Below are 27,200 nucleotides of genomic sequence, written 5' to 3'. Positions count from 1 at the left end.
AGTAACTTTCTTTTGTGAATGTCTTGCTATCATGTATGGGCTGACCCGGAACTTGCTATGTAGGCCAGGAAAGCCTGAAATTTATGCAATCCCCCTGCCCCTGCCTCCTAAATGTTGGCATTGAAGATGTGCATCAGTAGTGCTTTGAAGTCTTCGATTCATACTATGGTGAATTAACTGGTAGAGAGTTAAGAGATGTCTGCTTCATTTTAAAGTTAAAACACTAAAACTCATTCATTCTGATTGTGTCGTGTGTTGGAGGAGGGACAGGTGACAAACCCAGGGTCAATGTGATTCTGACTAGTGGGAGATTTCCAGGCTACATGACATGGTTGGGTGAGCTACTAAAAATTGTTCTGAAGGTAAGACGGATGTTCAGTGGTTTCATGCAGAAAACATGGAGGGTGTTTGGTGTAGGAGGTCATTATGTCTATGTGTTGCTTTCATTGGTTAATAAAGGAACTGCTTTGGGCCTATAGCAGAGCTGTAGGGGAACCGAGTTAGGTGGGGGAGAACTAAAAGGAATGCTGGAGAAGGAAGGCAGAGAGAGACACCATGGAGCTGACAGAGTCAGACATGCCGAATCTTTGCCAGTAAGTCACTTTCACATGACGATATACAGATAAATAGAAATGGGTTAAATTAATATGAGTTAGCCAATAAGAAGCTAGAGCTAATGGGCAAAGCAGTGATTTAATTAACAGAATTTCTGTGTAATTATTTCAGGGCTAAGCTAGCTAGGCTGCCAGGATAAACAAGTGGGCCCTCCTCCTACAGGTGTTGACTATCTTGACAACATGAAAAAAATGTGTTCTCTTAGTAGATATTTGACTGTTTTATGGGTAGCATTTTCTGCTTGGGCCAGGGTATAATGACATCCAAGGAAGGCACAGTTGCCTTCTCTTTGAAGGGCATATGAGAAACAAAAGCATGCACACCACAGTGTAAGAAAACATAGACAACTAGTGTTTTTACTGTGAGGGTAAGGACATGCCTGCCTTGGTGTCTGTAAATACACAGGGGTTGAACTGAGAGCCTTGCAGCTGCCACTTACACTCATTCATCAGTCACACACTACAATGCTTGACAATGAGTAAATTAAATGGAATACATCCACAAAATACTCATATCCATGAGGTCAACATCGTTAATTTCCTAGATCTTCAAAGGAATTAAAGCTACTAGCAGCTAAAATCACACAAAATTAATGAAAAATTGGAAATATCTCCTTATGTGAGGAGAGTGAGTGAGGCGTTTTTGTGGCAAAAGTTAAGAAGGTCTAAGTTGTATTTTCCTGTTGCTGGGGATAAGAACAGTTTTTCTTTATTTGTAGCCTGCTCAAAGTGATGTAAAACGTGAACAAAACTGCATGATTGTAAAAGGGGTTTTTGTATGTGGCCAGGCTGGCTTAAATTAGAAAGGAATTATATTTTTTTTTTTTTTAAGAATCGAATGCTCATATCCAAAGTATATGCAAAATTAGCATTTAGCTCTGTGCTGAAAAGCAAGTTTTATTTTATTTATTTCTTGTTGAGGATCTATTTTCTGTCAATAGGGACCAGAACAATATTGGGTGGTTTGAGCACTGTGTCCATTCTGTTGCAGAGTGGAGGCTTCTCCTGTGGCTGTGGGCCTTCTAATGTTTGACTTTACAGATTACAAAATCTATAAAATCAAATAACGTGTGGAGGCATTATTGGATGTGCTGTCAAAATTATACGGTGTAGGTAAAAGTCTGCTCTCTGTGCTGGAATGCCTTAGTTATTTAAAACATTACATGCAATAGAGGTGATCAGTTGCTTTGTCAGCAGGCCAAAGTCAAATCCCTGACCATGGCCGTTCTAAGACTTTGTCTTTCAGTTATTGGTTTGGTTCTTTTCTAACAAAGGTTCGACTTGCTTCTTTTCTTGTCATCTGGAGGTTACATATATTTCTTGTAACGCATCTATTATGATGAGGAAGTTGGCGGAGGGGACATGATGACACAATGGCATCAAAGCATTACTCCCTGACAATTTTATCTAGGACTGGGGAAAATCCAAGGGGAAAAGGAGATATCTGGGCATATACTTTGATTAGTTCCCATAGTGACACATCAAATAACTAATAAAATTAATACCAAATGTATCCTAGGAGCCACACACTTTGCTGACATTCTTTAGACATGCTGACTCTGAACTCTCCCAATAACCTGGGGAGGAAGTACTGATGTCCCTGGGAACATTCACATGATGCTGAGGCTCCAATCTTCCAGGATACACTCATCACCTTTGCTAATGATATAAGGGTCTTGCTTGCATCTATTTTTGTAAGCAATAGATATTTGGGGATTTGTGTTTGTTTCTTAGATGTGTCAGATGCTGTGGGACAACGGTCTTGTACCCTGTCACTTGTATTGTTTTAATAAAACACTGATTGATCAGTAGCCAGGCAGGAAGTAGAGGTGGGACAATGAGAACAGGAGAATTCTGGGAAGAGGAAAGATTCAGTCTGCAATCATCATTCAGACACAGAGAAAGCAAGATGAAAATGCTTCACTGATAAAATGTACCAACCCACATGGCTGACACAGACAAGAATTATGGGTTAATGTAGGATTAAGACCAGGCGGGACAGAAACCTTTGTCAAATAGTCATACCTATCTTCAGTAGAAGAGGAGACTGCTTTAGAGGTCATGCCTGCTTTACTTTAATGAAGCTCTGATAGGAAGGGCAGAGAAATCCTCATTTTTCTAAATAGATATGTTTTTGAATGCTAGCACTATCCTCTGCCCTCACAGAAACAGTTAATTTTGCTGCATGGGATGATGATGTGATTTGGGTATCCAGAGACTCATCTGTAAGGCATAGACAATAGTCCTCTCTTGTCTTATCTAGTGTCTAGGGCAGAGTCATCATCCCCAGAGGCCAGAACTCTTTTGTAGAGCACAAGAAGACATGTAACATCTGGATACATTTTAGCTTTTCATTTGGTTGGGGTATTGGACTTGAAGAGCCCTCTGGGAATCCTTAATCTTCTAGTAGATTGATGTTTGTCTTACTGAGTTTGAAAAAAAATCAAAACGTGCTCTGGGTTACAATGGAATAAAACAGATTGCAGAATCCAATGAGATTATTGTCACTTTGTTTTAAAGTTGAGATCCCGAGAAACAGTGCTGGGTAAGCCACTCCAGTGATGAAGCCTGGATAGAATCCAGGTTTGTCTGCTAGAGCTCGCTCCTCAGCCAACAGATTAGACGGTTGCCCACAGGTCAAAAGATTCAAACAGATGGCCCGCATCAAATCTAGGTCAAAAACCAAATCTGCAACTCCCCAAGGAGATGTGGTCCTGTTAGCAGAGCTCTATGAACTATGCGGATTCAAATGTTATTCCCAACCTGAGTTTTCTTTTTTCATTCAGCAATCCAGTAAACAAGTATTTATTGAGTATCTGCTATGTATATACTGTGGCACTGTGCACAAATAGGCTGAGTGAGTGTAGGAAAGAGAGAATAATGAATAAAGTGTGGATTTGGTTCTTAAGCACTTACATGCTTATGTGTACATATATAGATATTATATATGAATATATTACGATGAAGATAAGATATGTAGATAAGGGAATTAATAGTTAAATGTAATCCAGATGTGTGTGTGTGTGTGTGTGTGTGTGTGTGTGTGTGTGTCGAGGGGGAAGGAAGACAAGAGAACGAAGAGGAGGGGAAGGATGGAGGGAGGATCTGGTGTTGAATTTGGTAAATGAAAATGCTCCCCATATGAGAAATTAGGAAACTAAATGAACTAAGAAGGTCAGTTTGGTTGCTAAAAAGCATTCATAAAGAATGAATGGATTTTCAGACTGAACTGTAGGAAAACATTACCATAATTTATATTCAAATGAGTGATATGATTCTCTCTGTGTGTAAGCAAGAAAAATCTGGCATTATTATAACAAGGGACCAGCTCAACTCTATCGGTTGGTGAAGTTCTGTTTGCAATGATTCAGCCACACAACATGGCTGACACTTCCTGGTTCCAGGGCCATGCATATGCAGACAAACCCTCAGGCAGAAGTGCCTAATGGCACCAGGAATCTTAAAGGACCCCGTGTGATCCATGTGCAACATGGTTGCATCATCTATGTACGGCGCAGCTGCGTGAGCCCTTGTGCACATGCGTGAGCTCCATCACCTGCATATGACAGAGTCACGTCAACCCCCTGTGCACATGTGCCAGGCAGCTTTTAAAAGCTGGAGGCACCATCTTCAGCTCTCTCTCTCTGCACACCAACCTCCATCAGGCCTATGAATACCCCCTCTAATAAACTAAGCGGGTTTGTTGCGTGTTCCGTGTTTCCTTCTCACCTCTGCCAGGTTATTTCACTGTTAATGGCTTTGCTTTTCTGTGATTGACAAGTTCAGAATGGCTTTAGTTTTACAGGGTTGTTGGAGAGCAAAAATCTACAGAGTATGCCTGGTATAAATGCTCTCTACTCTTTATGGAAATCTGCCGGTCCATGGAGTGTACAGGTGGGGATAGTGGATCACCAGGGCAGGCTTCCATAGAGCAGCAGTAGTCAGAGCAAGGAAGAAGGAGGGTGTGAGCGAGGATGTGGAATGCAGATGATGAGATGAGGTAGCTGTGCGTTCACACCTAGCCCTAAAGTAGCAGAAGTTATAATAGCAAACCAAAGGAAAAGCATCATGCATCAATCTTTGATAAACACCAGCTTACGGAGCTGGGAAGGAGAGGGAGGAAAATGGAAAGCAAAAGTGAATTTAAGAAGTATAAAGAAAATGGAAAGTTGAGAGTCTAAATTAGATCTGTAGAAAAGTCTCAGCAGGAAGAGAAAATGGGATGACCAGTACTTCAAAGAAAGGTCTGGAAAGGAGACAAAATGGTGATCTAATGTCTTTGCTTCCATTACTCCATTAGCACATTGTTTTTAGCTTTATTTTTTTTTTTTGAGACCTGCCTACATGAACCCCACAGCTACGCCACTCTTGACCCTCCTCCCTGCCTCTTATCAGCACATGCTGTATTTCCTGGCCTTACTTCTGTGCCCTACCCAAGGGAGACTATGATGCTAATGAAGTGATATAGCTTCAGCAACTGTGAGGAGACCATCTTAACCAGCCTATCAGTGGAGCTTATCTGATTGTGTATCATTATGTTCTAAGTTAAGAGTAGATATAATGTGCCCTTCCCCTGCCCCATCCTGCTCTTTTCCATGTTCCCTAGCAGATGTTGCTAAGATTGCTGTGCTCTGAATATTTGTGACTGGCCCTCCACATTTGCATATATTGAATCTTAATCAGAGTCATGATGGTGTCACCAAGCGGGGTGCTTGTGAACTTACTTGGTCATAGAGGCTTCACCCTCATGAATGGGATTAGCGTCGTCAGAAAAGTGTTCTGAAGAAGCCTGCTTGCCCCTTCCATCCTGTGGAAACTCAGAAAGAAACCATCTTCTATGAAAAAGTCCCTACCAGATGCCCAGTCTTCTGGTACCTCGCTCTGAAATTTACCACTTTCCGGAATGTTGGGCAATAAACTTTGTTTATAGGTGACTTACTCAGGGGAAGTCCAAATTGACCAGAATTGGACAGTGGTCCTTATATGCTTCTTAACTGATGAAGTTTAAGGAAAGATGGGTTTATTTTCACACCTGTCCATTCTAATTTGCTGAGTTGGATAAGTGTTGCTAATACCATTTCAGTGCTCATTGGTTTTAGAACCATCGTTGCAAATGAGAATTGGCTCTAAGGAAGTAAGTAGGAAAGCCATGCTCCCAAGTCATAAAGGCTATGAAAGTGCATCACAAGTCTCTCAAATACTCAGAAAAAAACAATATTAAATTAATTTTATCATAAACTGTAATTAAGAAACCACCTTTTCAAACTACCAGATCTCCAATAAATTCTCAATATACAACTGAAAGTCAAAACAAACCACTGGGCAGTTACATCATTCTCACAACTGTAGGTTAGGAGTAAGAGATAATAGTGACATAATTACTATAATTCTTGAAGCTTTCAACCAAAATCACGTGATGAAGTAGGAAAATTGCAATCTTGTAAATTTCAAGTTAAGAATACAATTCAGATCCCCCCTCCTGTAATATCTCCTAATCAAGTAGTACTAGGAAGCCATCTTGGACAAAGCAATAAATGAGTGTGAAGTCATTAGTATTTTATTTAATTTTTATTTTCCAACATAAATGTGAAGTAGCATTTTGCCTTTATGGGGAAAATCTGGTATATGAACAAAATGCACTTATTGCTGGTGTTGACTCAATGGGTCATTGTTAAAATCAACCTCGAAGGCTCACTCTCCTGCCACTGACTTAATTTTTGCAGGATCCCATTAAGAGAACATCGCCTTCATGACAGCAGGAAGCAGTTCTAGAAGACGACACACCCTATCCCAAAAAAGTTTGTCCATAGGGTTGGGAACACTGTTTAGGGGTTGTTGATTATTACTTGTACTAGATAGAGACTTGGGGTCAAAACTATGTTTGTTCAAAAAAAGGAGGGGGGAGATAGTAATAGTGGGTAATAGAGTGAATACTTGTGAGCTATTATATATTTGTTACTTTTTTTTTACATTATTTGTACATATATACAAAGTTATTTTGTTAGATTGTATATATGCATGTTTCTACCTTGGTTTAGGACATTTTGTATATTGATACAACTTTTAGGGTATATTTTCATATTATTATAGGTCAATAGTTGTTCCTATTTGTTGTTATACAGTTAGATCAATTAGGTTCTTTAGATACACAGAGATTGTATTCTGTCTAGATAGGTGATCTTCAACCACTTCAAGGATCTGTGGAACATGGCATTTAAATAACTTAGGGTTCTGTTAACATGAGACATGATTGCTTTTGACAGCACCAATCTATTCCTGAGAGAATGTTGAGCACGGAAGACACTCCACTTGGAGCTTGTTTTCTTCTTGGCAATACTGGCCTTTGGGCAAGGAACTGACAATGCCTCAACCACTGACAAGTTACATAATATCCAGAAATGGATAAGCAGGGCTGTCAAATCTTGCCAAGACAGGGTAAAATGGTTTTGAAAAATTTCCTGCCTCTGAAAATGGTCAGTCAGTTGCATTAGGCCTTAGCCAAAGTTGGTTGCTTCAAGGTTGCAAAATGAGACTTTGGGTAATTGCTCAGGTAGCTAATTGTCTCTGTCATATATTGCTCACTTTGGAAGCTACTTGATTGTACTTCCTGCCTGCTCAAGTAATATTATCTCCCTTCTCAGGACTTTGATTGGGTTGAAGATTAGATAGTAGTAGTTACTGTACTCTTATGATCTAGTCAAGCCATTTCCTATACAAGACTTAGACTCCATAGAATAGAATCTTTATTAAAACATTTAGCATATGTTCCTGGCTTAATATTGTTTATGCTGATTGCAATTCTAATCTTATACTTGATATCTGTTCCTAGTGTATATTGTTTTGTATTGGGTTTGTAACTTTCTTACTTAAACAAAAGAGGGAGGTGCTGCAGGAGCTCCTTCTGCTCTTTCAGCCAATAGCCTCTAAGATACCAGCCCACTGGGGTGTGGTCTCTTATACTTTAAAAAGCAGTGGGAACCGTGGATCTTTCTCTTGCTTCTGGCTCCCTTTCTGGCAGCTAGACTCTCTGTTTCCTGTTTGTGATGAGGACTGTTGTTTGGGATGGTGATCTGTAAGTTTTTCCCCTTAAATAAAGAACCCCTTTTATTATCCATAATTCTTAACTGGTGTGGGGTTGTTTTGAGGTTTCAACACTGTTGTCAAGTATCTGGCTGTCATGGGCTATCACAAAGACAGTTAGAGGGTACGCACAGCAAACTGTGTAAGAGACCCAGTGTGAACAGCTTCCACCACGAGTATCTTAGAAACAGGCTACACGGCAACTGTAATTAAACTATTTTCTGATCTTTCAGGTTGGAATTGTACTCAGTGGTTATGAGATGTCTCAACCGGACACTCTCAGCTGCATGATCTGAACAGGTGGAAACAGCAGCAGAAAGATGGTTTGTTTTGACTAAGAGCAGGGAACTTGGGAGCCTGAATTGCTAGATGGAAGGAAGGGTGATAAAGGGAAGCGATCACGTGGTAACCACACGCCCAGATGCACCTAGAATCTAAAGGTCCATTAGTTTGGCTATAATGAGGATTTCCAAGGAAGCAGGTGACAAATTCTGAACTGGGCTCCCAAAAGGTGAAGGCAGTGTGTAGAAAGCATAAAGGAGGGAAACAGTGTTGAAGCCTCCCAAGTCAGGGGAAACAATCCACAGAGTCCTAATGAAGAAAAGTGAGAATGGTGGCAGCTGGAACCAGGCAAAGCAGGCAGACACCAGAGACAGTGCCAAAAGAATAGCAAGACAGCTTGGCAACGATTTGCTGGGGTGGCGGTATTGGTAGACAAAGGGAGGAGCGAAGCACAGGATTGAGAAAATGACGTGAGAGCAGGAAGGTGGCGTGTTATGGGGGTGCAGGGGTGGGCCTTTGGGGGAATTGGGAAACTGATGTTTATAGACATTAAAAAAATTTGAATTAACAATGGGAAACCAAGCAAGGCATTCCAAGCAAGTTTCAATTATGCTTGTGGAGACAAGGTAAGAGGTTAAGGCCAGAAATAACAGTTTTATGAATAACATCCAAACAGGTTATTGCTGAAGCCAGCAAGAGGTGTGAATTACTATCAAGAAAATGGGGTACTATATTAAAATACTTTAGGAGGCTCAGCAGGCAAGACTGTGTCATTGACTGAATAAAGTTTAAAAGAAGTTTATTTAGGGCAAACAGCTCAGAAACACATGCAATTAGGCCAAGCTTATGATAGTAGCTCTATTTAAATGATATTAAAGAGGAAAGCTATATATCCCGAGAAATGCACCTAACAGGAAGGTATACAAAGATTGGAAATGAAAAAAGAAAGACATGGAAGCTTTCATTACCAGGAAAGTATGAACTGAGAGAAGCTGATGTAATTGTATTAATGCCAGATGAGCTGAAATACAAGGCAAAGACATTGTCAGGAACGAATAAGGCTGTTGAAGAATGGCAGACAATGATTCACTAGGAAATACAGCCAATTGTAAAGTCTTATGAGCCCAGGGACATAATCTCAGAACACATAAAGGAAAAATTTGACAGAATTTCAAGGAGAAATGGATGCAGTCTCCCCTGGTAGAAGATTTTAAATTCTCTTAAAAATGACACAAAGGAAAAATAACAAAGCTTCACATGGTGTGGCTTCAATGGGCAAAAACTACGAGAAAGGGAAGGAAAAGAGGAGAGGATGTAGAAGTTTGAGGATGAGAGGAAAACGGTGCCACCGAGGGACTGGCAAAGAGGGGATAAAGGTGGACCCCTCAGGCAGAGTAAGAAAGAAGGTTGTTGTTGAAAAGAAAAAGCAAGCACCCTTCCTAGGGCAAGAGCACAGAGGAAGTATGGAGAGGGGGGGTATGTGGCCCACGTTAGGTGAACCCTCTTAGAATACCCTTTCCTCTGATACCAGAGAAACAGGAAGAAACCTAGATCAGGATATTTTGTGATGGGGGAAGCAAGTGGACAAGTGTATGGGCTTTGACTTCTCTCAAAGGCAGCCTCTGTTGAATACGAGGGGAGGAGTCATCAATGCATTTGCTGTTTCCATCTGGTAGTGTTTATGAGTGCAGATTTGGCAATACAACTTTAAAATTCACGTGTGAATAGAGGGGAAAATGCTTGACCAGCCCGAAGACTGCTGATTTCTTGGAGGTACGATGTGGCAGGCTTTGCATAAGCAGAGGAGAAATGAATTTTAAGAACTATACAAAGCTAGTAGAATGCACAGGGCTGCTTCCCCTGCCGGAAACATCGACAGAGCCATCTAAATATGTATTTCTAGTGATGTTGTTTACTGTGTGAGCTAACTGGCCGTGGTCAGGGGAATGATGCTACATTAGCTGTAGAACTTGGAGCTTTAGTTGAATTAGTTAGATTTGCTGTAGAAAATTGTATCTCATAGAGCTTGGAAAGGAAATCAAAGAACAGCTGAAGTGTAAAAAGGAAGAGGAATTTCACCTTGCAGTGTCCTGTTTATTCTGTATGCGGTGTACTACAGTCTGGTGAGTGCAGATCAGTTTACACCAAGACCCTCCCAACTGGCTCTCTTGGATTGTATGTGGGTGCCTTACCTCTAAGGGAGATGATACCCCAATTTGCTCTTCTGCTTCCCCCAAAAGAGAAACTACTACCTTGTGTTCCCCTCATTTGTAAAGCATCGAGTACTGCCCACACTATCCCTCAGAAATGGAAATCATTTAAATTAAGTACAACCTTATCAGCCCTTATCATGTCTGCCCTGGAAATGCATGCAACCTCTTCCTCAGGGTTCATGACAAAATGATAATTATCTAGCAGAATCGTGTAGGACCGTCTCATAAAACACCTTGGCAAGTTCATCCAATATCATTTAGTTTTATAACCTCTAACGGCTCCTAGAATTTTTGCTGGAATTGCCTTTCTAGGAAATTTCAAGGCTACTCAGAAGTCTAGTCATGGTGAGAGTTCATCATTAGCTTTGGCCTCAGTGTCTAAACACAATCAGAACTCAAAAGAAAATCCTCCCAAGTCTCACGGAAGGAACAAGCATGACAGTCTCATGGCCAGGGACTCTAATGGCTTTTTTGGCCTCTTTCTACCAGCTGTCAGAGTATGTATGTGGCCATATAGATATTCAGAAATTAGAGATGTCTCCAGTTTCTCTGTTGTCATCCCAAGCCTGGAAGCTTCTGGAAGCCTTGATTGACAGGGGTGTGTGGATGTCTTCTGAAGAATGCCTTGTTTATTGAACCTGTTATTTCATCTAAATGTATGGTTGCCTTCATCACTGTCTCAACTGGCCTTTGAGAATAGTTTGTTTCCTGAGAGCCTGACAGGAATCTCCCCAGAGTGGGCAATTCACTCTTGTCCGTCTGCATGAGACAACTGCTGAATAAAAATACTGACCATCACTGGTTTTACGTCTCATTTTCTCATTGCTCAGCAAGTGAGCCTGAACTCCCTGAAGTGAAAGGCGAAGGTACCATTTGTTTCTCTTACTGGGAGAGTTGAAAAGATCTTCTGTGTTAATAGACCGGAAGACTCAACTCCCTGCCTGGCGTATATTAACGGCTCCTTAGTGTTAGCTTCTGTTGTTTCTCTTCACCCTGCCAGAGTGTCTCTGCAGGTTACTCCACATCTGGAGTGCACTTTGGACTGATGTAAGAAACATTTGAGCAGCATCTAGATAGCACTGCAGAAACTTTACACAGATGTTCCAGGGCTTCTATGGTACTCAATCCATTTTTCATCTGTACTACTGACCATATTAACTTGGATGCTATATCACTAAATCTGTGGTGACTAGAAATACCCAGTGTCTCTCAGTTTACAAGCGAAGTGGAATCCCTCCCCCGCCCCCCACCCACGAGAGGCTCCACCGAACATTCCCAGAGGAAACCAATTTTATATTCTCCTTTGCTCCTTTGGTTGAGTTATTCTGAAGTATTGGGGTGAACCCAAACCAGGAAAACTGTGGGAAACCTGGCTACACACATGTCATTCAAGACAACACTAAAAAAATTCATGAGTACCGGGGCCAGTGGCACCTCTGGAGGAACGTGAAAGCAAAACCCGGAGGAGAAAGGGGCAAAGGATGGAAGCAAACATTTGGGAGCATGGAGAGTGCCCTGCCCCTACAGGGCTGACATACCAGTTCCTTCTTCTTCATGCATTCCATGAGGATGATGAAGAGGTGCTGAGCTTGGGTGCGAGTGTATGTGAAGGTCTTCTGTATTGTCACCAACAGCTGGTCCCTCAAGGATTCATTGATAAGTCTGCAATGAAAACCACGATCAGTCAGTTCAACACAACTCCTATTCTGTGTGTGTGCACGTGTGTTATTGTAGTTTATCTTAATTTACACATTGATCATAGTTGATAGGGTGATGTTTTAATATATTTAGGGACTATGGAATAATAAAATCAAGGTATTGACCATATCCAGCACCTTATGTTTTTATCATTTTTTTTTGCAGTGATAACACTCAAAGCCCTCCATTCTAGCTACTTCAAAATACTAGTATTCTTTACCATGGTCACCTTACAGTGCAGCTGGAACATTGTAGAACACAAGAGAACACTGAGGATTTATTTTTAATCAGAGTTACTTCTGCCTATGTTTTCCCAACAATAACTCTTTTAATGTGTCAGTTTCCAAAGCAGTGCATTTAAAAAATAAATTCGTGTCTCAGAACCTCACAGGGTGAAGTAGGAAGTGGACTTAGTCATTTGCTGCCATTTGCCTTTTTCATAGTCACGTGTTTAATGACAGCTACCTCAAATTCTGTTATTAAAGATGCCTTCAATTGCATTGTCTACATCTTGGAAAGGATTTGCTGTGTCACTTCCTCACAAACTGAAATGTTATAACTATTTATGGGGATAAAAATTACATCTCAGCAATGCATTTTTCAATATCAATGTAAGATGTGGACATTAGTAAAATGTTTATTGTACAAACGTGAAGATGGGAGTTTGATCCCCAGTACCTTGTAAAAGTTATATGTGGCATACACCTTGCAAGCTCAGCACTGGGGAGGCAGACACGGAAGAATCTCTGGGGTTCCCTGGCTAGCTAGCTACCATAATCAGCAAGTCCCAGGTTCCAATGTGAGACTGTCTAAAAACTGAAGGTGGGCGGCTCCTGAGAAGTAACACTCCAGGTTGACCTCTAGCTTCCACATATCCTGCCAGGATATGTATACACACAGACACATATATGTACATGCATTCCCCCACAGAAACAGGCAGAAACAGGCACCCCCCAGTGGAAATAAGAATTAGGTTACTACTTTAAGCTAAAGGGTTTTTTAAACTTTAAAAAAGGTTTTCCTTTTTTTCTAGTGAGCCAAAAGTTTGATTCATAGGAAGCAGCATTCCCAAAGCAAAGCACTGTTTACTTCAGCATGCCCAATCAATCAATGCACACTTAGGCCTCAGCTTCTAATTTTTAACTTCTCCCATCAGCCTGGAGAGAAAGGTATCTGTCAGTCACCAAATGACAAGAGTGTGAAAACATATTTTGCTATAAAAAGATGACTGTTCTAACTGTTCAAAATCGGGAGGATAGACACTCTTCTCTGGGACAGTGGTAATCATATTTTCTGCCTATCATTTGAACATTTTATATGGTACACATCACTTTCATTATTGAAGTATCAGCAACTCCTAGATAAGATAGAAAGAATATTTTTTCATTTGATGCTGGCAGGAACCCTGTTGGCAGGAGGTTTGCTTAATTTTACGAGCATGGATTTTAGCCAGATGGAGTTGAAAACTTAGATCAGCACAGCCAACAAGCAATGACAGAGCTGGATACTGCCCGATGCTCTTCCATGTCACCCACCGCCTCTCTGCAGCGTGGACCCGAAAACTTAGATCCGCACAGGCAACAAGCAATGACAGAGATGGATACTGCCCGATGCTCTTCCATGTCACCCACTGCCTCTCTGCGGCGTGGACCCCACACCATTACCCCCTTCATTGCTGTGCCCCTACTGCAGGCAGTTGTGAGAATTCCTTTCACAGAAAAGCAGGGCAAGAATCTTGAGAATGCCTTTCTATCAGTGACCTGCTATGGCTTGGATATGCGAGGTTCCCATGAGCACAGAGTGCTGCTCATTGTGGTACCCTTACTTTGAAAAGAAGTGTGAGTCTAAGGATCCTGAAAGTCCTTCATCTGAGGATCAGAAGGTAGGGTCACTTCACATTCACACCTTCCTCGGGAAGAATAGTGCCAAAGGATATACATGCTTAGACAAAAGGAGGTGGGACGAGAAAGGCTACCCCAAATGTTATCTCGATATTAAGTGATTCTGGTTGACTCCATGGTTCTTGGCTAGAAATCATCTGTCTGCCTGTCCATCCATCCATCCATCCATCCATCCATCCATCCATCCATCCATCCATCCACCCACCCACCCATCTGTCAATAACTCATTTAGAAAATTCATGTGGATGTCTACTTGGTGGTAGGCACTGTGGTATGCGTCAGGGATAGATGGATATATGGATATATAGATGCAGTATGGTCACTCCCTGCCTCCAGTAGAGTAGAAGGACACCGATTAGGTATTCAGCCACAACTGTCAGTGGTAGAGAAGTAGAGGAGCTGGTGAGAGGTGACCTGGGGAAAACCGAGGAAATGGAGCGTTCCCTGACACTTGCAGAAGAGTGAGCATTAGGAAGGGTTGGAACTGGTAAGAGTGGAAAAGTCCAGACAGAATGGCGTGGATAGGCCTGGTTTGGAGAAGGAAGAAGAGGGCGGAATGGCTGGAGCATGTGAGCACTGTAGTTTAGACACAAAAGAACCCCTAAAGCTCTCTTTGATAAAAGTGCAGCCTCAGCTTGATGCTAGCGGGAGGGGGTGGAAGTGGTTTGAATGGCAACGTCCTTTACAGGATCAGATGTTGGAGCACTTGGTCCCCAGTCGGTGGTACCTGTGTGGGTAGGTTTAGGGATTGCGGACTTGCCAGAGGAAGTAAGCTACTGGGGCTGGATTTTGAGGCGTCAAGGCCACATGCCACATCATGCTCTCTCTGCTTCCTGCTTGCGACTTAAGATGTGAACATTCAGCTTCAGCTCCTGCTGCCATGTCTACTGTCTGCTGCCTTGTCCCTGCCATGATGGACTCTTAGCCATCTGGGCTTGTAAGCCCCAAATAAACCCTGTCTTCTGGAAGTTGCCTTGGCCCTGGCACTTTATTGGAGCAACAGAAAAGTGACTGACTGATATGGAAGCGCCACCTAACTGAAGGGTTTGAGATGCTGAGATTGCGCCCTCAAAGGGAGCCAGTCACGTGGTTGGATGGTGTTGTTCTGCTCCTTGTTCCTGCTAAGATCTGTCACCACACCAATGGGCCAGATATATACATTCAGATTTGCGAAATTGTGACTCCCCAAATTTTTCTGCTTCTATGAAGTGATTATTTCGGTTGTTATAATAACTAAAAGCTATTGTGGGGAACAAATTAAAAGAGTAAGAAAAGATGAGGCTATAGTGAGGGTTAGCCAGGACAAGATCACGGGGGCCTTTGGACTATGTTAGAGTTTATTTAGTTTTTGACACACAGTCTTACTGTACACCTAGGCTAGCCTCAAATTCATAATTCTCCTGCTTTTACCTTCAAAGGGCTAGAATGGCGGACAAGTGCCACCATGTCTTGTGAGATCTGTGGCTTTGTCCCCGCAGTGGTAAGAAGTGTTTCAGCAGGAGCAAGAGACCCATTTCTACTTGTGGTGCTAATTAACTCTCCTAAGACTCAGTCAGACCTGGTCATATGTCTACTTGACAGGCAACCCAGGAGGGTAAGTCCAGAGAGTTCTGCAGCAGCAGAAGTGTATAATGTAGCACATGACTGACTACAGGAGGGATCCTTCTGATTTGCCACTTGATAGGTCCGATCATTCATCGGCAGGTGTTTAATTTTGATAACAGCTCGGAATTTGTTCTCGACTGCCAGCCGTCTGTAATGAACTCTGAATTCCCTGAAGTCATTAACTGTTTGCGAGTGCTGTCTGTCACTTCCATCCAGTCTGTCAGTTTGGGAATTAAAGAATGACATATAATTGACTTAGTCACAGCTTTCAGAACTAGGTGAGCTTAAAGACTCGCCCAAGAGTTCTATAGTTTGGAGTCTCTGTTTCCTATCTCTCCAAGGTGGTGGCTTTGGATCAATCAGTTAGCAAGAAGAACCTTACAATGGATTGGAGCTGCAAAGTGGACAGGCTCATTGCTGGTAGAATAGAAAATATGGAGAAGAGAGCCATCACGTACGGAACGGACATGATCGGGAAAGCAAAGGAGACTCGGTCCATCTGAAGCATTGTGTTATATTTACTGAACTCCAATTCTGCTTTGTTCCCCTCCCCCACACACATCATTCTGATTATATCAAAAGGAAAAGAGTTTTGGCATGCCTCTGCTGTCTTAAGTGTCCCATTGTTACCAGTCACTTCTCTTAATAGAGAAATAGCACATATAAAGCTCACATGCCTTTGGTTGAAGAGGTTTAGTGACACTTCTTCTTTAAGAACAGTCCCATATTATGCATTTCCTGTGTTCCTAGGACCTCCTGGTTTACCACTCCATGGCAGAGATAGACAAGAGTCTTTGAGGCAGGCAGGTGGCCTATTTTGTAGGGGAAGAAACTGGGAAAGGTGCTGTAGTGATCTGTGATAAGTCACGTAGCCTGGTGACCTCAGACTGGGCTGAGTTTGTTCATTTCACTCTTGTGCCATGGTTCCAGTTTTCCTGTCTTCTATCTCTCTGTCACTCAGTTTCCTAGTCATGTGCATCACAGGGGGAAATATAAGCTCAATTAGTTATTAGGAAAATGTTTTTCCTTTATATGTGCATGTGTATGTATGTATATATGTATGTATGTATGTATGTATGTATGTATGTATGTATAATGAATGTATGTACAGAGAGAGGCAAAGACAGACAGGCAGACAAATGGAGAGAGGAGAGAGACGGAATGAGAAAACGAGAATGTTGGAAGTGTTCTGACCGGCTTAGGGGAGAGGAGTCTAAGTGGGGGTTGGTAAATGAAGACACCAGACAGAGCACTCAGCAGCTTGAAGCTTTTGTCTGTGATTCACTTTGTTTCCCTGTCTTATTTTGTGGATACACATTTTCGTGTCTTTGAGAAGCAGGCTTTCTTGAAACTCTGATTTATTTTTAGTTCTTTCCATTTTTTTTTCCTCCCACTCCACAGCCCTGGAGAGGAGAAATTGATAGCTTTTTAAAATTTTTACCATGATATTTGAACATCAATGGATTTAGAGACAACCCCTTGTTAGGAGTCTTTTTATGGGCACTAGAGTAGTGATTGAAAACTTCTTGACACCAAAACATGGTTGTAACATTCCATGAAACTGTAGCTTTAGAACCAGGTCTGTGATAGTGACTTATTTATGGAAACCGCTAATTGGGGGCTCCATATGCATCAGTGTTATTTTGGGTCCACCTCAAATTAGAGGGTTTTTGCGACTGAGGAAAATCTCTGCGCTGTGGCATTTGTGGTTCCATTTAAATGCTGTATGTATGGCCTGTAGTTTTCAGATTCGTCACTGAGTAATTTAAAATAGGTCAGTGTTTACCCAGGGCTCAGGATAGCCAGCAACACGCCCCACACTTTGCAATTAGTGTTCTATTCAAATGCTGCAAATGCAGCCCACATGTAAAAATACTTCTCCCAGAATAAATTTAATTATCTGCAATATCAGATTTTTGTTCCTAGATTTGAAAACTAAGAAAAAGCATCTAGAATTCAGTGCGACTCCAGGAGCTAATCTTAGGTTAATTAACAGCTTTCCAGGAGAGCGGTCCTCCCGAGACCCCTGCAGATGCTCTGAGATGCCGCACACACAGGGTGAGGAATTTTACTTCTATAAATAAAACTGTGAATACTTGGTATTCACAGTACCACACTTGGTACTTCAAAGACATCATTTCCAATGGAATCTCTAGTTTACTAAGGAAAACAGAAATTTTTGTCATTTATTTGAAGCCAAAGCGAATGCCTAAATGTTACACAAAGGACACCCAAAGGTGTCCTTGAATGAGGTCACAGAGAATGGCAATCCCTATGCTTCCTTCTCTTCTCTTCAATCTTACTCTCCCCTTCCTTTCGAGAAAAGCTCTCACTTTCTTTCAAATGCTATACCTCTGCTGCCGACAGCCTTTTTAATGGGTTCTCACCCACTGGCTGTGTGATCTTAAGACTTACTTAGCTCTTATTTATTCTCTTTGTATATGTAACATGGAGGTGATAAAGTGTTTTCATAGACATGTGAATTAAGTAAGTCCATCCTCACAAAGGGTCTGGTGTGTGGCATGCCTCACGCGAGAATTTGCTGTGGTGGCAGCTGGCCTTGAATTATGATTTCTCAAGAGAAATAATTTTCCCATTTGAGACAGATTAAAGAGCTGCGGTGATTTCTTACTTTGGGGGAAATTGAGATATTTAGATCTAGGGGAAGCTTAATTAAAATGGAGCTTTGCAGTCACCCCATGCAGACATTTGCACGTTCATTCTCTGATTCATTCGCTCATTCAGCAAATCATACTTACACCTGTTACCGTCATGCACTGTCTTCAGAGTCGGTTGGGAGACGAGACTCTCCAGTCTTAGCATCTAGGAATTAGTAGCATTATTTCCTCTTGAGTAGTTAATGTGGTTAAGAACCATGTATCCTTAAAAGTGGCCACCTAACCACTCACACACATTTCTAAAATACTGCCACTTAGCTCTGTGCATAGAGCCTACAACGCTTTCCCTTTGGTTTAGGTGATTCTCTACATTTACTGGGGACTCACTGTGTACCGGGTTTTTCTTTTCAACTTTGTCACTTGACCTGCATCCATTCTCATCCTTTTATTCCTGTCAAAAGCTGTACGTAACAGGCAATAGCAGTAACGTATGTGCATGCTTGGGCCAGCTCTACATGACCAGGGGAAGTCACCACCAAACACTCGGTTGTTTCCCTCGGGTCTTTCTTTCACATGGAGGTCTGCTTGGGGTGGTGAGGCATCCAGTACGCCTGCAGGTTTTAGCAACCCCTGTTAGAAACACCAGCACATAGAGCTCTGAATTCTGGAAAAATTGTCCTGACTCAGCTTCTTCTCCATGAACCTTGGCTTAGGTTTGTCTTTATCTTTCTCAGCTGGAATAGAAAGACTGTTAATTGGCTTCTTGCCTATCCTCCTCCAGTCCACCCTCCATTGCATTGATTAAATGGCTCTTTTGTAGAGGGATCATGTTCCAGAACACTGTTAAAATTCTGCAATAGCTCCCCATCACCAGTCAGATGGCATCTTAGTTTGCAGATGTAATTTAAGATTATCTGTGGTCTCTCGCTTAACCTAGGCTCTCTTCTGCTACTCTTATATACTCCCCATAAATACAGGATCTCTGCATACATTGTACACCTCTCTGCCCTTGAATGTGCTCTGTCTACTGCATGGAACAGTTTCTGCTCCTAAACTCTCTACTCAAAGCCTATTTAAACCTCAGTTGAAACTATCTCCTGGGTGAAAAATCTCTGATTCCTACTTACAAGATGCTCTGGGAGAAGATCATTTTATTCCCATAATGTGTAGGGCAGTCAGTCATTCACAAGAATGCCCACCATCTGAAGATATTCAGCATTTCAGTGATACAAAGGTAATTTCCTCCACACAGGGCTTAGTGGCTTTGGCAACTGGAAGTAATTTTATCACACGAATGTTAACCCAACAAACATATTTAATAAATGATCAGTAGAAGATGTAGGGATGTAATTAAAACACTCTGATATGGTGCCTCTCATTGGAAACCATCCCTTCCTTTTCAACCGAGGACTCTGAATAGATTATTCAGCTCTTTCAGTCTTTATCTCCTCATTTGATAACAGATCTAGCATATGTCCTTAAGAATGATGTTTTTAGGTCAAACGGTCATGTGAGAAAAACACCTAGAACTACCTCTGATGCAGAGCTATTAAACAGGGATTATTTATGTACCTGAGAATTTTTCACACCTTCAGAGGAGTGCTAGTGAAACCCAGCTCAGAGCTGAAACAAGATAACCAGCATGCAAAGCATCCACACTGTGAAGAGAAAGTGGAATAGTGCCATGGTTGTTGGATGAAACAAGTCTTTGAAGGAGAAGGCGAAGCACCATTGAAAACCAATTAGCCCAGTGGTTTCAATGGGGGAGGGCCAGGGTCACATTCATTCATCAGGTGAGGTGGAAATAGGCTGGTGATGAGGAGGTCCCTGAACTAATCTTATATCATTTCACAGTCAAACAGGTGGGGATCAAAGCTCATAAAGCTCTACCCCTCCTGATTTTCCAATTTTGATCCTTTGGAAATATGTATTTGCCAGGATGGGCCCTACCTGGAAGATTCTGCTAGAGAGATTTGAACTTGGAATAAAGGAATGATCCAACTTTAATCATTTTATGCAATGAAAAAATGTGAGGTCTGTAGAGGTGAACTGACTTCCTTAACATTATGTGACTTGTGAGAGCCAGCTGAGTGGGCAGGCAAGAGAGTGAGAAAGGAAGACTCTGGTAATGATGTATGCCAGCCTCCATGGACAGGCTCACTTGGGTGTATTGATTAAACATTACGATTTGGTTAAAGGGCTCCATGCAAGTGTTATCTTCTACTACATACATGAGGATGTTCTGTAGTCGACATAAGAAGATTCAGCAATGTGACTCCAGCCATCTACTGTGTTCCCAGGGGAATTCTTTGATTTTTTTTTTATCAGCTGCTCAAAGTTCCTTTAATTAATTGAAAGATACACATAAATATTCAACAATTAGAATCCCCAAGAGCAACTCTGATGCTGTTTTTCAGAAAAAGATGGTCAGATAGAAAGTTGGTACAGATCGAAGTGAACACAGATGTATGTTGGCTAGATTATTTTGTCACTGAATATCGAAACCAGCTACAAAACAGCCCCTATCAATTAAGACAAACAGCAGTTCTGTGTCTTAATGTCTAGTCTAGAAGAAATTGTTCATCTGGACTATTCCTGAGGGTTCTATCTACTACTGAGGTGGATCTTAGAGAAACTGTCTGTTATAGGTTGTGATATATACATATCAGTGGAATAAGATGCTCTCTGATAAATTTTATTTCTGATATCCATAGAGGGACCGTTTCCCATTTAACTCTTGCTCTTGAATTCCAAAATCTGGAGCCATGTATAGTAACATAGAAGGTATAGGCATATGTACCAAAGGAAACACAAGTGAGTGGCATCATGGTGTTGAGAGTGGCAAGTGAGCACTTGGTACTTGTTATAAGAACATGCTCTGTGGTCTGTGTTTTACTGGTGGCCTTTCATAAGACAGCCTAGACTCTAAGCTCCTTGGCTGTTTGGATGGAAATTACCTATGTGTCTGTATTTTCTCTAGAGTGCCAACTTAATAATCCTAAAAGATTTTTCCATTTTTTTGTGTTGATCACATAACTCTGTAGTTTTCCTGCATGCACCTTCTAAAGTACTGTTTATTATCATTTTTAATTATTACTATTATTATTACCATATAACTTTGCTAGACTCTAAGCTTCACAAAAGTAGAGAATTTTATTCTTTTGGCTTCCTTGTGTTTTTTGCCAGTATTTGGGCTAGGGTTTAGATCATAATAGTTATTCAAGGTATTTCTCAAATGAATAAGTAATAGTGAATGAAATATCAAATAACATGGGAAATCTATCAGAATTCAAACATTTCTAGTCTGGTGAAAACCCACTGTAGAAATGAAGAACTGTGGTGTTTAGTGTAGTTGTCATTTGCTATAAGGGACCATTTAAGTTTAATTATAGTTTAGTTCAAGTTTGTAGCCATAACCCAAGTACTCAGGGACTGTTTGATGGATGACAAAGAGGCAGATTCTATCATCCCAAAAAGTTCTGTCGGCCAGCATTGCTCTTGAGGTTTACAGCACAGGCAAATGCTCCACCTTGGACTAGAGCTAGGGCTATGGCCAGCAGGATATTTAAGTACAAATTTCTAAACAGTACTGGCTTTTTTTATGTCATTTCCCCTCTTTTCTTTGCCTGTGGCTATTTGTGTGCCCAAGAGCGAAAAAGGAAGCTTTCCAAGGAACACAGCAACTGCCACATGGTCAGGCAGATTTTCTGCCAAAACTGTAAGTCAAGCAATATACTCAGAGTTCATTCCAAGTAAAACCGATTAGTGAACACCACCCGTAGCCATGCTAGGGGGATGGTCAGGATTTCATTATTTTGGGCCTTGCATCAAAGTCAGAATCAGAGCTGACTTAAGGAGTATATGGACCCTCTGGGGAGGCCAAGCTATGGAACGCCTTTAATGGATATACATTAAATGTTGGCTAGAGATTTATTCAGAGGAGAAGTTAAGTAGCATGTGAGAGAAGAAGAAAGCTGGATGCATTCTACTTTCTTGTCTGAAATAACTCTGGGATAAGCAAGATATGCCTCCTGCAGTTACTGGGCCATCTTCCTAAAATACAATATGGCACGGGTGTTAAGAGCATAGTTCTAGTTCTAGCCTTCCTGGGAAGACCATGTGCTACTAGGAGAAAGTTAGCAAATGACATGACCTTTTCACCCTACATTTTCTTATTTCTACAGTGGGATCAATATCGTAATTATCTAATATTACAAAATAATATATTTAGACCAATTTTTTGCATGTAAAAGTTTTGCAATGATATATAAGAGACATATTCATATTTATAAATACAATTAACTCCAGTGTGTCAAGGATGTTGTTGGAGATAGGGGCAGAGTGGTCAGGGAAGAGTAGTTTGTCAGATTATTCTTTATTACCATATTTTCTTCTTTCAGATACTGGGATAATGTAAGTTTTCTCTATTTTTGTTACATATTCTAGGATGGATTAATTCCTTGCTTAAGAAATTTCAAACAACTTATTTTAGTTTATGTGTATGAATGCTTTCCTGCATATATGTGTGTGCTACCACGTGTGCTCCTGGCTCCAGGAGAGAATAGAAGAGGGCATCAGATCCCTTGGAACTGGAGTCAAAAATAGCTGTGAGCCACCATGTGGATGCAGAGAGCTAAAACTGGTCCACTGCAAGAGCCACAGTGCTCTTCACTCTGACCATCTCTCCAGCCCCCAATTCCTATGTAAACATCACTATTTCTTATATATTATCAACAGTAAGTTGTATTGTCAACCTGTCCCTCATTCCATTTCCAACTGATTCCAAGTGGTAAGGAGTTTCTGTTCCTTCATCTCTCATGCCTTATCCTTGTATAGAAATTCTTATGTGGCCAAGTGATTGAAACATTGATATGTTTTGGCATATTGATCAAGAAGCAACTGCTTCCTCTATCCCACGTATCTTTGTGGTAACTTGGGCTTTTTCTCTTTGTTTAGATAAATCGCTGTACTACTTGTTACTCATCTGGTGGTCTTATAGATATGAGTGCTCTTATAAGGGTGCCATTTTATTCTAGTGCCAGAGTAGATGTTCACAACACATTGGCTGATTGTGAGATCCTCTCTTTGCCCAGTTTCATTGTTAATCTATCCTACCAGGTCATTTCATCTGAGCTCAGATGAAGCCTTAAAGTCGTTCTCAGTGCATTTCCCGAACCTATCACTGACAGATGTGAGCTGGCACTCAAGAGGAAAATGGCTTGTGATACTCGTACCAGAAATGATAAAACTGAAACACACTATCAAATGATGAAAACCAAGGTGATTGCAGTCTTACAGACATCCAAATCTTAGGCCTGTCCCCAAAACACTGAATTATGACTGTCATGGCCTTAAAGGAATAGATTCTTTAATGCTTATCCAAGACCTATAGGAGCTTCTCTTTGTGATGAAGAGTTGTGTGACACAAACTATCCAAAGACTGTATAATAAACATGGATATCCACCCAATAATGTAGGAATCAAATTGAGAGGCTTTTGTTTCGTGTTTCTTTTGGCAAGATTAGTACATGTATCATTGGACCCTGCTTTCAATGTGTTTTCTCCTTTTCTGTCAAAAAGGGCTTTCCAGCAGGTGGTCGGTGCTGTGTATAGTGTATGAAAATGCTGTGCTCTATGATCAACTTGAGAATTCCATGTGGGTTCTGGAAAATCTGTTAAGAACATTCCAGACATTTATTATTAGTGGTACCACTGGTGGCAAGTTAAACCAGTGTAGCAACAGCTGCAGGGTCAAATGTCTGTTAAGATACTTCAGAATTAGCTTCTAAAGGACAGGAAATAAATTCAAGGTCATTTCATTTAGGTACTGTTTATTTCTTTATTCCACGTGTATGGTTGTTTTGCCTGCATGTACACCTGTGTACCACTTGTGTGCTCGGTACCCATGAAGGCTAAAGGACACAAAATTGGGGAAGTAGAGAGGTAAGGGCAGATCTGGGGAAATTAGGGGAGCATTTGGGGGTCAATTTGATCAAGATAAACTAAATTAAATTCTCAAAGAATTAATAAAAATATTTATTTTTAAAAAGTGAAAATCTTTATCATGAAGGGGTGTTGGATTTTGTCGAAGGTGTTTTAAGCATCTAATGAGATGATCATGTGATTTTTTTTTATTTCAGTTTGTTTATACGGTGGATTACATTGACAGATTTCTATATGTTGAACAAACCCTGCATCTCTGGGATGAAACCTACTTGGTCATGGTGAATACGTTTTTTGATGTGTTTTTTTTGGAAGGAGTAGATGGGCTGGGGGGAGGAGAAGAGGGGTGTGAGGGAGAATTGTGGTTGGGATGGAAAATGAAATTTAAAAAAATAAATAAACATAAAAAAGTGAAAACCAAGCATATGGAAGGTTGGGACTGTAGTGTTTCTCTCTGATAACTATTATGTCAATGACAAGTGAGGTGGGATGGCATCCATGCTGATCTAATGCTTGTCCTACTGTCTGTAACTTCCCCATCACCTAGAACATTTCCTCCTCAAATACTGCTTTTCTCATCTTTCCAATTTGTCTACCTTTTAAAACTGGCTGTGTGTTTTCACTTGTCAGAATATATTTGGAAGCGAACAATCAGAGTTCAGATAGTAAGTCAAAGGGAAGACAGCAAGAGAGGAGATGAATTATAACAAATTACACATACGTATGAAAATGCCATGAATACCAACTTAAAAAATAAAAATCCCCAATAATTTTCAAAAGACAAGAAATGAAGGACACTGATGTTCTTAAGAAATCTATTCAAATAACAGTACTAAGAGCTAAAAGTCCTATCAAGATGAGCACTTTATCAGTAAAATTGTCCTGTAGATTTTCAAATCTGATCAGAACTAGGCACAGCTGGGGTAGGCGGAGATTCAAGGTCAATACACTTTCTGATTCAACTGGATTCTAAAGACCAAGTGTGGCAGCAGGTGCAGAGACCTGCACCAAATGGTCTAGTGACTTGAGGAGAGTATTCACCAGGTACAGAGACCAGGGAAGTTACTTTGGAAAACACTAGATGTATCAGAAAAATTGAATCTTCACATAATCTAAATTATCTAAGTGAAGTGAGGTTCATGGATTATTCTCATCAGGATTAAGTGGGGTACCTGCATTATTATCATTGGGATTGCCTGAGTTCTGGTTTAAAACAGTTTGTTGAGTTCTGCCTTCAGTCCATCTAAATCAGTACATAAAGGTGTGTGGTTAGTATGCACCTTTGAAATCTTCCCCTGGGTATTCCAGCAACTCCAGTCAAGAGCTCTCTGAAAAGAGTTCTCAATAATGGTTTGCCCGGATACCTTCTGATGATGGCGGCTCTTTATATTCAATGACACACTTTTCCAGTGAGCCATGAGTGGAGCAGTTTTAAAGAATATTTAATGTAGAGAGTTGGCTGGCTAACTTAGGTCAATAAAACCTTTCTCCTTCATGATATTTTCTCTATGCTTGAAATAATTTTTTTAAAAAAAATCATTGCTTTATCCTCCCCATGTTGACACGTTATAGAGAGATTTAACAGTAACTTGTCAGATGAAAGTTTTATATAATTTGTGCTGAAATGAACAATTGTTCTAGCCACATAGAATGTGGGCGCTATGACAAGGGTGTATATTTATATTCCTCTGAGAAAACCAACAGTGATACTTTCTCTCTGTGGTGCCTTCTGCCACCTCAAAACTCAGTAATTTAACATTGAAAACTATTTGTTATATTTGTTTACATGAGACTGCATACATGTTCCTGGAGGACAATTATGCTTTCCATAATACCCTTGGTACCTAAAATGATTTGTAGAAAATACCCAGTGATTTATTAATTTGAAGAGTCATGCTATCAGTCTTCTGTTTAAGCCTTCAACTAAATCCTTTGTATGTATATATAAAGCTATGGGTACTTATATAATTAAATGTGAGTAAATATTATGTTAAATATTTTACTATGTTTTATCACACTTAATGCATTGAATTTAAATATAGACATAAACTTTAATTACACACGTGTGCGAGAACGCACATACATGAGCACGCAGAAATGCTAGCCTGGCATCTTAAAGAATTCCTCTCCTTGACCACTTAAACTAGTGCATGCTTAAAATCCCAGCTCTCAGGAGACGGAAGTAGGACGATTTAGAGCTTATCAATGTCAAAAATAACATCAATAACAAAAAATAGTCTCCTCTACCAGTTCCTTTCATTTTGTTTGGGTTGGATCTTTCTTTGGGGTTGTTACACGGAGAGGGCTATTTTTCTTCTTCTACCCTCTAGGGTGATCCTCGTTAAACATAGATTTGATGGAAAGAGGGAGAAAGGAGTAGGTTGATTATATTGGCATTTATGAATAACTGAGAGACCATAGAAGTCTTGTTGGAAATGCCCTACTCAGTATTTTATCTTGTACTGTTTAAGCATTTTAGCCTGTGTGACCCTGTAGTCACGTGTTTGAATATTCGTTACAGTGTCTCTGAGAGCCAGTTCCAACAGTTCCATGCACACAGTAGGTACCCCTTAAACAACGCTTACAGAAGTAACAGGAGAACCACTTCTAGTCTTTGTTTTTGATGTCTTTTTCTATGATTTAATTCAAGAAAATTGAAAAAGAATCAGCTTGACACGTCTTACAGAAAGTTCTAGAAAAGGAATGAGGCAGGTGAGATTAACAAAAACTGAAATTGATGCTTGAAATCAGCTTAGTTGCCATTGGGTTCTTTTTCTTACTTGGCATTCCAATTATGTCTCTATCATGTTGGGGTGCAGAGCATCCAGATCAATTACTTTCTGCAGAAAGCAATACAGAAAAAATGATAGGGCTTTGACATCCTTCAGTGTGAGCTGAATCTCTGGAGCAACAGGAGTAAACACTTGTGATTATTGCACAGAATGACATGTCCCAGGGAATACCGACTACTCCCAGCTTCCTAATACACCTGCTTTTCTGATGGTTTTCTCTTGTCTTTGGACACATGATATATATTTGGAGAAAAACAAACATTCTTCAAGAAATTTGCAGGCATAAATTGGAAACCATGCAATGTAGTTTTCCCTTTTTATAGTTAGTTGATGTTCTCATGCCTTCATCCTAGCTTAACCCCCCAAAAATCTATTATCAATAAAAAAGGCTAACATCAAGGAAAATGAAAATAAACCAAAAACTCATGAGAATTCTTATTAAGTTCTTAAGTAG

General features: G+C 40.7%; 1 protein-coding gene across 28 annotated transcripts in view; it reads right to left on the bottom strand.

Annotated features, from left to right (window-relative positions):
* The window catches only part of Trpm3 (transient receptor potential cation channel subfamily M member 3), an 805,264-nt gene that overhangs the window by 171,052 nt on the left and 607,012 nt on the right, over positions 1–27,200 (bottom strand). For all 28 annotated transcript variants that reach the window (XM_026781590.1, XM_026781580.1, XM_026781582.1 and 25 more), the window contains one exon: positions 11,728–11,851. In XM_026781590.1, coding sequence (XP_026637391.1) covers positions 11,728–11,851 — 124 coding nt within the window. The remainder of the gene's footprint in view (positions 1–11,727; positions 11,852–27,200) is intronic.

The sequence above is a fragment of the Microtus ochrogaster genome, chromosome 8, assembly GCF_000317375.1.
Source record: "Microtus ochrogaster isolate Prairie Vole_2 chromosome 8, MicOch1.0, whole genome shotgun sequence".
NCBI classification, from domain to species: Eukaryota; Metazoa; Chordata; class Mammalia; order Rodentia; family Cricetidae; genus Microtus; species Microtus ochrogaster.
Note: the sequence above shows the minus strand (reverse complement) of the source record. Positions and strands in the feature narration are given on the sequence as shown.